The 12,592-nt window shown below is 41.4% G+C and overlaps 1 protein-coding gene across 1 annotated transcript; it reads left to right on the forward strand.

Moving 5' to 3' along the window:
• The first annotated feature begins 2,870 nt into the window (after nt 1-2,870).
• On the forward strand, nt 2,871-10,560 carry cox8b (cytochrome c oxidase subunit 8B). The gene is made up of 2 exons (XM_074677843.1): nt 2,871-3,108; nt 10,240-10,560. The coding sequence occupies exons 1-2, from the start codon at nt 3,001-3,003 to the stop codon at nt 10,333-10,335; spliced, it is 204 nt and encodes a 67-aa protein (XP_074533944.1). The 5' UTR covers nt 2,871-3,000; the 3' UTR covers nt 10,336-10,560.
• The last annotated feature ends 2,032 nt before the right edge of the window (nt 10,561-12,592 follow it).

Genomic DNA, 12,592 nt, shown 5'->3' on the forward strand with positions numbered 1-12,592 from the left:
TTGATTTGAGAACTATTTATTGTCGTGAATTACCTCTCAATCAAAGTTATTCTCTATCATAATATACTTGTGGGGGTTTAACTCTGACTAATTTTTTTTCTTTATAATTACAAAAATAATGCCTGTATACATTTGTGTCTGTGTTGAAGAGTCTCTGTAAATTCTGTATTAAGTCTTTCTATGTGCAGCCAGTCAGTCTCTTCTTCATTGGTGTCTTTTCTTTTATATTTGGTTGGACCCCTGCCCTCTCCCCTTTTCTGTCGTCCTTGGGGAGTGGAGCAGAGACGGGCGACTTTTGTTTCTGTTGAAGTTCAGAGACTCTTTCTGTGTTATGCAGATAATCATTTCTGACAACACAGAGTCACACCAGGTAAATTTCCTTTAATTAAACTATTACTTAAAGATGCTGTGGACAGACTTGACCGTTGGGGGACTGTTGGGATTAATGACAGATTATTGCCTTGGAAATCCAGGCTGAGTTTAGCCAGCAATGTTCTTCTGTGGGCAATTGTTTGCACTCCTCACCTCGATCTACAATGATTTTTGGGAGTCAAAAGCATATGAAATGTTTTTTTTCTCAATCCAACGGATTAGTGCAGCAAAAAGTGCAATAATTTGTCATTTTGTGCGACAATAATCCTACATACCTGCTAGCTCAGTTCTGCTCTGTTGTGAGAGTGCCTCCAACACGGTCGTGCTCCAGTTGGTTAAGTCTTCTATACAATGGTAGGGGAAACACTGAAATCAGCATTTTAGACCCAAGCTGTTTTTGAACCAGTCTGTAAACATGTTTTTCAATGCCGTAAAAGTCTGTTTATGACTTCACGTCTTTCTGCAGCCAGCCTCAAGCAGATTCTCCATGAACAGCAACTTTTAGCACTTCTGCATAGGCTTTATTTTTATTAACTGGATGTTACCCCTTGAACTGGCCCAAATAGTGCTGTCTACAGGGTGTGGCATGGCAGTTAAGGTTCCCTCCTCTCGGTACAAACCTCATATGTCATCACCCCCAGACCACCACGCAGCCTCCACCATGCTTGACTGATGGCCTTGAACACTGCTTTCACATCTTTTCATTTATTCTGCATCTCACAAAAGCATCTCTCCACAACACCTTCTAATCTCCCAGTGTCTTTACATTTTTATCCATCTCTGCCTTTTTTCTTTTTGTGGCATTTCTGTCATGAAGTCCAGCATCCTGAAGTCTCCTCTTCACTGTGAATGTTTTAGTGTTTTTACGGTTTGTTTTAGTTTTTAATTAATTGTTTCATTGTTTTAATTAACTTAGAACAATGCCACAATTTATTTTACTATGTGCACCTTTGTTTTAATGTTTTATTTGTTTTATTTACTCGTTTATGTCTGCACTACTTTTATGTACAGCACTTTGTTTTCAGCTGAGGTTGTTTTAAAGTGCTCTATAAATAAAGTTGAGTTGAGTTGAGTTGAGTTGAATGCTGACACTAATACATCTTCTGATGTTTCTCAATCACTGAGTCACATCATGTGGAAACTATTTTCCAAGTGGGACTAATATACTGGCAAAATTTATTTATATTTTTTGGTCAATCAGTCAATAAATAACATCAGTTTTTGAGCCACTGGTTCGGATTATAAGAAACTGTGAAAATACACTTTCATGTATAAACGTAAAATACACAAACATCCCAAAGTTCAAAAATTAATTGTCAAGTTGTTTAATGGAGTTTGAATAATTGAAAATAAATTACAGTTAATAAAATGTTCACCTTTATGGACCTGGGTTGTTCTATAATCACAGTTTCTCCCAGTTACTAAACACTAAGGCTCGTTCTCTGAGACAAACTTTCAAGGAATTCTTTTTTGAAATCAAACACTATTTTGGCCAAAACTGGAACACTTTCCATAGACTCAACTTGAAAACTCACCTGTTCTAATTTTTCTAAACCTTTAACACACTCTCAATCACAAACACACAATTTACACTGTGATGCACTCGAGTTGGGAAAACTTCAAACACTGGAGGCAAAATGTGAGCACAACTCCAACATCACCAACGCAGTGCCCATGGGCACCTGGAGGCCCTCAAGAGCCACTTAAGGTGCATGTTCCAAAAAACAACGCTGGTCACAACAGAGCTCCCACCCACCATGATTGTTGTCTAAATCATTAGTAATAACTGTGAAATAATTAACAGTCACATGTAAGCAGTCTCTTCCCATAGAACTACTACAAATACCATCAATGTTATTAAAAAGTGATCTGTGCAGTTTTGTTTAGAAAGTTTTCATCAAACAAGTAGCCCTTCATGCCACTCATTTCCCTTGAGGCAGCTCTCAGTCTCAAAAAGGTTGACCCCTGGTCCAATGGATGTTCTGTGGTGAATATGATATCATTCGCCTTGTGTATGATCTGAACATTGTTTTGTTCTGATCACATGATAACTGATTTTGAGGTGATGGTTGATTGTGACAAAAACGTCTGTTTTTTATGAACGCAATTTGAATTTGGGAATTTGAGGTTTCAAGAAATGTGTTTCAGCATTGGATAAACTGTAACTGAGTATAAAAGTTTGTAAGTGTATAGTTGGATTATAAACGCCTGAAACGGGATTCCCTGAAAAAGAACTGAACAGAAAACACAGTATAAGTCATTATTTGTTATGAAGGAAGAAGTGTTCACATGTGACGCTCTCATATTTAACCGCTGATCCAATGCTTGTTTCTTGGGGCACGTGGGCGTAGTGTTTACTGTAGTGCACGCGGGGGTGATATGAGGACACGTTCCGCGCGCGCGGCGGTCACAGTGTCATATATCCGGAGGTGAGATGGCCAATTAAATTCCGACACCGCCCAAAGTGTGATAACGTAACCCCCTCCCGCCGCCGTACACACGCACGCGCGCACACACTCACGCACGTACGTACAGTGTGAGCGTCTCACGTCGGTTAAGACGAACAGTGAGGACTGAAGTGGATCATTTGCTGTAATCTAGCTGCTCGTGTCTCTCTGCACCGCCGGTATGTCTCTGCCCGCCGCCTCCAGGCTGCTGAGGAGCGCGCTCCGGACTCAGATGCTGCCTGTGGCCAACCTGTCGTCCAAACCTGCAAAACACAACGTCTCAGCTGGGGTGAGTCTGTGCGCTCTGAACGGTCCTCACGAGTCCGCAGCGGGTCCTCTCATCCCACAGGGGTCCACAGACATCCACCCTAATAGTCTGCTAACGTCTCCGTCAGCCCCCAAGACTCCGTGTCCTCATGTGGCCTCACATGACGCCGCATAATCCTGCTGCGTCTCACTTCTCTTAACTGCGCCAAACTTTACACCCAGCTGCGCATGTTCGGATGTTGGTGTTTTATGTTCATATCTTAATGTTTCATGTCCTTTTTGACCTTCAGGAAGCGAACTGTGACCGTGACTGATCTGTTTATTTTTAACACTTTCGATATTGCGTCAGTATCGCGCCATTATTCCGCCTGATTGGAACACGTACACGGCTCTGCCAGCTCTCTCTCTAACACACACACAGACACACACACAGACACACACACACACACACACACACACACACACACACACACACACACACACACACACACACACACACACAGCTGGTTGTGTTTAAGTTCCTGCACGTTAAACCACAGCACTGGCTTCCTTTACTATATATCAACTCTCTTTCTCTCTCTCTCTCTCTCTCTCTCTCTCTCTTTCTCTCCCTCTGTCATACTGGGTCGTCTGGCTGTGTAAACTCATGGCGTCCAGGTGATCCAGTGCCAGCAGACTGACCTTCATGCTGACTTCTGTCAGCCATAGTTTGATAGGAGCTTCTTCTATAGAGATATAAGATCTGTAACACGTCCTAAAGGTCACAGCGCTGATATGACATGATACCATACAGTTTATTAATAACTCTTACAGGAGTGCTGTCTGACCACTGATTTTGTCACTAATCAGAGTGTTTTTAAATCTTAATAACAGCACAACCTGAGCTCACCTAGGCCCAGGGTTATAGGAGTGTAAGGGAGGCAGGGTCAACTGAGGCACACATGCACACACACACACACACACACACACACACACACACACACACACACACACACACACACACACACACGCACACACACACACACACACACACACTCCCTGAGATACAAATGTACAGCTACAGGAGTCCTCAGGTCAACTCAATGCTTAATGTTATACACAAACAACAGACACAGCAACATGTGGTTCCTCAACCACGATCTGATGAAGTGAGGCATATAAATAACACATACACACACCCACACACACACACACACACACACACACACACACACACACACACACACACGCACACGCATGTGAAGGCAGCTGCAGAGTGGATATATATGCTGGGGTAGATAAGGTGCTGCCTACACGTCCAGTGTGGACACATTTTATGTGCTGGAAAAAACTGAAATCTTATCAAGTGTTTTTGTCTTATTTTCAGTAGAAAATGTTTTTTTTAGACTAAACATGAGCCACATTCACATGACCAGTCCGGTTTCCAGTTATTTAAAGACTAAAATGAGGTCTGAAATGTTTGTAAGAAGTAAACTTACTTCAGACATTGTTCTAGGTTCAAGTGAATTTACAAGGAGTTTCTCTTGTTCCATTGGCAGATTAATGTACTTGTTAGCCTACAGCAATTCAGACCTTATTTCTGTCTTTAAATAACTTGAAACAAGACATTTTTCTGGAATGATGAGTTGGATGGATCTCATACAAAGTATAAGAAGACAATTTCTACTCAAAATAAGACAAAAACACTTGATAAGATTTCTGATTTTTTTTTTTTTTTTTTTTTTTTGCAGTGTGGAACAAACATATGACTATTCATGCATGTTATGTTATGCAGAGTGTTCAAACTGTTTCTGGTATATGGCTGATTACCACATTTCTAAAACCACTCAATAAAGCAGGGCTGGGTGCTGTTGAGAACCTCTCAACTTGATATCCATCTGATTCGATTTGATATTGATTCAAATGCTTTGATGTAGATTCATTAAGAAGGAAAAAAACAATTGACCTTTTTTAAAGGAATAGGCAGATTATCAGCAGCACCAATATTTAGCATTTTGAGGCATATCAGCATTGGCCTTATTTTTAATCCGGTTGTTGATAGGAAATTACATTAAGGACTGTTATTTTTGCTTCACACCTTTGTCTGCTACACTTGTCTCCAGCATTGTCCCACCCACAGTTCCATCTGATTGGTGACATGCAGAGTAGGAATGTCCCGATATTGCATTCTCACTTCCGATACGATACAGATACTACAGCATTGAGTATTGGCCGACACCGATTTTAATCTGATACCATACCAGCATTAAACATACATACTTTTATTACTTATTCTGTAGTATGTCTGTCATGTTAGAAAAGGCTTGACTCAGTGATATTATTCAAACAAATAACAGTAGTCAGCAACAGTAGGTATGAGGAAAAACTGACCCATTTATTATAAACCAATGGGTAACAGAAATTTTAACATTAAACATAAAAAATACTAGTAATTGAATAAAATAAAGAATAAATTAGGAGACCCAGAAAATAACCTAAATTAATCAAATAAAAACAGCAGGAGTGGAGTCTGGAATGGAGTGCTTATATCGGAGATTTTAGATGCACTCCGATACGATACCAATATTTGTTTATTTGCTGATATCGGACCGATATCCGATATCAATATGGGCCTGGGACACCTCTAACACAGAGCCATGTTTTGGAAAACTTGACCTACTGCTGAAAACTTAAGGTTTCTTTTAACTTTTTAAGACAGCTGCTGAGCCTGGGAGCTGTTTAATGAACATTATCTTCACAGCATTAAAACAAGTGAAGTGTTGGAGTTTGTATTATCCTTGATTTTAACGCCGATATTTTCACTTTTACTGCAAATGAATATTGGCCCCAAAATATTGGTCATCAGCTTCCTTGACTACTAATAATCAGTATTTCCAGTTTTTAAAATCAGTCTTAAAAGTTGAAGAAGCCAGCTTAATGCTGCTGCGAATTGCTTTGGTTGGCATTTTGTTGTTTGGCCCGGTGCAGCTTCCGTCCTTACATGAAAGAACGCCCCAATGGCCAAAAGGTGAATTGATTCAGAGAAACTACTGAATCGAGTAAAAAAAAACAACACAAAAGAAACTTGCGATCAGTCATGTTTTAAAGGTGTTTTTAAAATTATTATAGACAAAACAGCAAATATAGAGATAAATCAACATAAAAAGGTAACAGTGGTCTAAGGTTACATCAAATGATCCAAGCCCAGTTTAAACAAAACGGTCTAAGCTCCTTTTTGAAGGCTTCAGCAGAGACAGCACAGTGTATGTGCCCAGGAGGACTATTCCAGAGCATCAGAGCACATGGGCAAATGCAGCATTGTGTTTAGGCCTACCACAGGGTGCAGGGAGTAGACCCTGATCAAAAGACCTGAGGGGTGGAGCAGGTCTGACATAGTTCAAAACAAGGATTTAAAATTAATTCAGACTCTGATTGACAGCCAGTGTAAAGAGAGTCAAACAGGAGCGATGAGGGGCTTCTACCTGGAGCTGGTGGCAGTCTACCTGCGACACTTTGGATCACTTAAAGACAGTCAAAGGACTGCATTTTTCAAGCAGTCCGGTTCAGTTTGTCTTGGTACGGCGCGCATTTTGCGGCGTTTCCACCGACTTATCCCGGGACAGATCCCCAAATAACCGAGACGAGCCGTCCCACTTTTTGGGACCCTTTTGTATGGGTGCCAGACTGAACTGATCCACTCTCGGAAGGTGGAGCAACAACACTGCAGACTGTTGATTGATCAAAAGAATCATCACTTACCCCGACAGCTGCTGCATTTCTCCTGGTGGCACACAGACTTCTCTGAAACAAAGCTTGATTGTTCTTTGTATCAAAGAGCTACATGACAATCACAGAGAGGATGAAATGCTGCATGTCTTCCATCTGTGCTCTTTGTTTACTGTGTCGCGTTTTTCTTCTTCATTGGATTTATTAGCGGGGTAAGCTGCTTTGGCGTCACGCTGTTATTTAACAGATGTGGCTTTTGGCATCCGGTTTACACGCCGCCTTCCACGAGAGGGCACAGTTTGCTGTGGAAAAGGCAACGAGATCAAGCTTAACTGTATCAAACCGTGCCAAACCATACTGGACCAAACTGGACTGCTTGGTGGAAACGCAGCTTTTTTGGCTTGTGAAAGTATTATCACAACAGTTGATCCAGGAGGGAATAAATTAGGGCTGCACGATTATCGCAATCGCAATCGCAATGTCAGCACATGCAATTATGTAATCGCAAAAGAGGATATCGCAATCGCAATGTCAGCACATGCAATTCAGATTTTTCTCCATGATAACCAAGCAAGTCTGTTGACTCATCATGACACACCTTTTTTTGTTAAATCGCAAGCACAATCGCAATCGCAATATTGTCCACCTAATCGCAAATTGCACCTTTTCCCCAAATCGTGCAGCACTCGAATAAATCAATGAATTTGAGACAATAGAGCTGAGTTTTACAGTGTTTCTTAAACGAAAGAAACATGACCCAGCGGTGAATGATTTGATGTATTTGATAAAAACATTCTGTGATCAAAAATGATGCAAAGACTTCTGAAGTTAGTTGAAGTAGAAAGGGAAACCCATAGATGTAGCAACGCTGGCAAGGCCTCTGTCAGAGGCAAGAATAAGAGCCTCTGTTTTCTCTGAGATATGTGGAGGAAGTCGTTACTCATCCAGGACTGTGTGGAGGTCAGACAGTCTCTGGCTTAAAAGAAACACACAGTTGAATAAAATCAGCTTAACAGTGTTATGACGTTCCTGAGACTGTCTGCTCCAAGGCCAAGTAGCAAAGTATACAAAGAGAATAAAACAGATCCCAGCACAGTACCCTGAGGCACACCACATGACAAAGCAGATCCTCTGACTCTGACACACCAAAAGAGGCAAAAGAGGCAAAAGTGGCAAGCACACCCGAGAAAGTGGACAGTGGCCAAAGCGGCTGAATATTTTAGCCGCTTTGGCCACTCATCACGTGACTGATGTCAGAGTTAAATCGTGCTTGTCATTTAAAGGAGCTGCACAGCGCACTTCTTCACAGCAGCATCTGCTTGATGTTTAGCATGTTTAGCATTGCTGCATAGCATGAACATGACGTAAAATCACCATCTAATCAGTCACAAGCGGATTGACAGGCAGAGCAATTTACAAAGGAGATGATATTGATTTATCCACCACATCAACCTTTACAGTTTTGAAATATACTAAAGGTCTGTGGTGGTAAGGAGCGCCCATTTGCACACTGTGTGTGTGTGTGTGTGTGTGTGTGTGTGTGTGTGTGTGTGTGTGTGTCTGTGTGTGTGTGTGTGTGTGTGTGTGTGTGTGTGTGTTTTTTATAATCCTAGAGAAAAATACCCAGGAGCCGGACTCAAGTTTAATCTGTTATTCAATAAATGAAACCCCTGCACAGCCCGTGTGTAGTCCCCGTTCCAAAGAAAATCACAAACAAAATAGAACAATAATCTCAATGTTCATAAACCCAAAATCATGAAAAAGTTCCCAACTAATGAAAAAATAAAAGTTGTCCTTCTTCACACTAGGAAGTTTCATGCGTTGTTCCTTTGGCCCGCTCGGTCGAAGGACATCTCTACTCTGATTGGTTGCCACCGTTTGCCGCTGAACTGCGTCATAGTTAATTACCATAAAGTTGACTGAGGCTCAACTTCTCATCTGGTGCCTCTTTAGCCGCTTTAGCCGCTTTAGCCGCTCAGGACCGGGCTCTCATTGAAGATGAATGAACTTCCGGCGTGCTTGCCTCTTTTGCCTCTTTTGTTGTGAACACACAGTGAGAGTCTCTGATCACCCTCTGACCTCCTGTGATCCCTGGTTAATATGACAGCGTTTACACTCTTCAGGAGCTCCAGTTTGGTTTCTACATGTGTGTCTGGTGTGAGTGAAACTGTTATTTCCCACATTGATAGGACCCATCACACCATGCCGACCAAGTCTTCCTGCAGACAGCTTCCTCTTACGTATCCACGCTGTCTTTGAGTCTCATCCTCAGCTCAAACTATACTCTGTCTGATTCTGTGTTGTGGTTGCTGTAGGGGTTAGCACAGACTTCAGTCACTTCAGTTATATTGTTTTAAATAAAGGGTTGATTATTTTCACCTGTTGGCTGAGCCGTCTGGATGTTGTTTAAAGTGAAATGTGCCATTCGAAACAGCAGAGATATCACTGTACACTGAAGGGGTAAAAAACAGCACAGCTACATGTTTACTTTGACCATAACCAGGTCAGTAAGAGGTTTTTAACACCAACAGCCTGACTTTAAACTCAGCCTTAGCACTTAGCATAAGGTAAAGTAAACCTGCATGCTGAGACGCTGCTCTGGGTGGGGTGTACCGTAGGGTCCTGTGGAGTCGTCCACTCATCACTACAGAACATTTGACTCGTACAGATTCCCTCAGTAAACCAGCAGAGCTGGTGGGAGGATTTGGGGAGTTTGAGTCCTGAAAAAGAGGAGCAAAGTTCAGTGCAGTCCGGTGTTGTTTTTGGACTGAGTGTTTACAGACTGTAGACTATAAAAGAAGTCTTTTTCGTCGTTGCTCATCATGCCAAAGAAAACAACGCTCTGGTAATTAAGACCAAACATGGACAAAAGATATGGTTTAAAAATACTCCCCTCACCAAAACAGGAGCATTACAGAGATCTTTCAGAGTGTGTTTGTTATATTTATCATCTGTGGAGTTTATTTTTTAAAGGGTTTTAAAGGGTAAATTGGGGACTTTTTAAACCTGAGATAAACCCCACTAACTTATTTGACGCGCGGTATTACACACATGCATGTCTTGCCTACGTCATCGTAAAGCGTTTGTTTACATGAAGCTCTGCTCTCAGAGTCAGCACAATGAGACAGAGAGCACTGCTACAACAATTGGAAAAGATGAAAAAATGTGTGATAGATTTGAAATTAATTGCCAGTTAACTATGAACAATCATACGGTTAATTGGGATTAAATGTTTTAATGGATTGACAGCCCTAACCAGTACCAAACCATACTGATCTAAACCAGACTGTTTGGTGAAACCAGGGCTAAAGTAGTCCACTCAAACTTCCTGTTTTTGTCCCTGATAGGCTCAGGTTGTTCTTCTCAGTGTGTGACTTTGGGAACATCATCATGCTGCTCCGTGATACTGAACTTTCTCTTTGTTTGTGTGTGTGTGTGTGTGTCTCAGGAGCAGGTCATCGCTATGACAGTCATGTTCGCGACCATCCTGGGTCCCTCCGGCTGGATCCTGGCTCACCTGGAGGACTATAAGAATAAGAAGTAGAAGCAGAAGGGGAGGAGGAGGGAGTATCATTCCGGCCCATGTGAAGATGCAGACCAGACGGCCAGTCAGCCCTCTCTCCTTTCAACACTCTCAGTCCTCCAGTTTTTGAGACGAGCCATGGGTTTTGTTTTCTGAGATGTTCCTGCACTTCTGACCTGTGGATATGTTCATCTGTGCACTTATTAACCTCCTACCAATAAACACATGTTCACTGTATCAACCAGCTGAGCCAGTGCTTTCTCACTGCAGATTTTACTTTTCAAATGTCTAAACCTCTACAGCAAAATCACTCATACTGGATTAAAAAGGTTATCCATGAAAACATCCAGATATATGCTATTCACCTCTAACCCACCAGGGGGCAGTAGGCATTCTCTGTACACACAAAGAAAGGCTAATCTGTGATGTTGGCACAAAACTTTCAGAGTGCTGCTGATACTTTCCAATGGATAGATTAACCTTTGACATTACCTTACAGAACCAAACTTTTTCATTATGTTATTAATATTAAGTAAAAAAATAACATGTCAGATTGAACCGCATTTAGAGAGCAGGTGAAATGAGTCATCTTTCATTTTTTTCTGGTTCATTTTCAGCCCAAGCTTTCATCTTATAATGTTTTAACTATGGCTCTGACATGGATCATGTTCTGAATTAGATCTAAATAGTTATGAACGGTTCTGGTTTAAACACTCCTCACTACTGCTGAATGTTTCAGTAAACTGATTCAAGGTTTAAACCATGTTAGGAATATTCAGATTGGAAGATGATGTCTTTACAGAGGGATTATTTGATTATCAACAAGGGCGGTTGAGCGCACTTTAACTGCAGAAGCACTGCACAATATTATGGTTTGTCAAGACACGTGAGAGAGTTAACCACCAGACAATCTGTTTTTTAAATTAATATCATCAGTTTGACAGATGATAAATGGCTCCCAGGTTTGTCAAAAAGCAGTGAGTGGATGAAGAGATCAGCAAGTGGACAGATATTAGGTGGACAGATGTTTTTAGCAGAAAAATCCAGCGTGTACTCAGAGGAATTTAAACACACAACCCTCCCAAACCACAGATAGCACACAGACTGCGGAGTCTGAGACCCGGTTCATCATAAAAGAACCAGAAACTACGTCCAGGGAACTGCACCAAATACATCAGAAAGTTAATGATAAATTATATTTTAGACTAACTAATTCAACTAGTTAATAGTTTGATGATAATCTCTGTTAATCATAATCTATAGCTTCACTTCTTATTTACTGTCTATATTGAGTCCATGTTTGGTCAGAACCTCAGCCCCAAACCAACATTTTCATTAAATAAGCAAAGTCAATTCTGGATTTTGAATATATATATATATATATATATATATATATATATATATATATATCTCATGTCTATTGCATTCCCTCCTCACTCACGGTTACAAAAAGCTGCCATAACAAAAATGACTTTTCTAAAAATTTAGCTTAGCTTGTTGTGAATTGGGTTTTTTCAAGGTGATGATTTGAAATGAATCAAATCACTAAGCACATGAAACTCAAACCAATGATGTTAGTCCAACATAAAACAGTTATTTGTAAAAAAAAAAAAATGTTTGTGTGTTACCAATTAAAACAGTTTTATCAAAGGGCAACTACGTTTTTTTGACACCTGGACCTTATTTATAGGTGTGTGCATGCTCATATACTCACTCAGACAAACATTGTGCAGCTGGGAGTCCTTCAGAAGTTATTTAGATCCAGCTGATTTTAGCCGCACTTAGCGGGGGCCACGGCAAGGGAGCTTCAGCGCGGTCTGTCATTGCAGAGAAATCCTCCAGAGTAGTCAGACATATATTCCTGGATAGATCCATACGCGTGTCAGCCGGTCTCAAGTCCCACTCTGAGCAGCAAACACACTCCTCTTCTGTTGCCATAGGCGAACACTGTCCACAAGCGCACCACCAGTTTGCATTGAGTCGTGGACGTGCTCCTGTTTGTTGTTCTCGAGCCAGCTCTTCGTCTCTCCCCCTCTGCATCCTTCTTTCATGGAGCTCCTCGCCCGTGTACTCAGGCTCAAACCGGTAAGGACAACCATCAAACGTTTGTTTACCAGGTCAGCTCTGGGTCAGCTGACCCACCTGAAGACGGTAGTCAAGCTGACTTTATGATAACACTGGCGATGGATGAAAAAATATAGCCGAAATGAGCGATTTTGCAGAGATTATGTCCCGCGCTGAAGCTCCCTTGCCGTGGCCCCCGCTAAGTGCGGCTAAA

This window comes from Halichoeres trimaculatus, unplaced genomic scaffold (assembly GCF_033239565.1).
Source record: "Halichoeres trimaculatus isolate MK-OKI-2021-1 unplaced genomic scaffold, fHalTri1.1 fHalTri1_scaffold_10, whole genome shotgun sequence".
Taxonomy (NCBI): Eukaryota; Metazoa; Chordata; class Actinopteri; order Labriformes; family Labridae; genus Halichoeres; species Halichoeres trimaculatus.

Coding starts and splice junctions, on each gene's coding strand:
- cox8b (XM_074677843.1), top strand. CDS start 3,001: ATGTCTCTGCCCGCCGCCTCCAGGCTGCTGAGGAGCGCGCTCCGGACT. Junction 3,109..10,239: donor AACACAACGTCTCAGCTGGG/GTGAGTCTGTGC, acceptor TGTGTGTCTCAG/GAGCAGGTCATCGCTATGAC.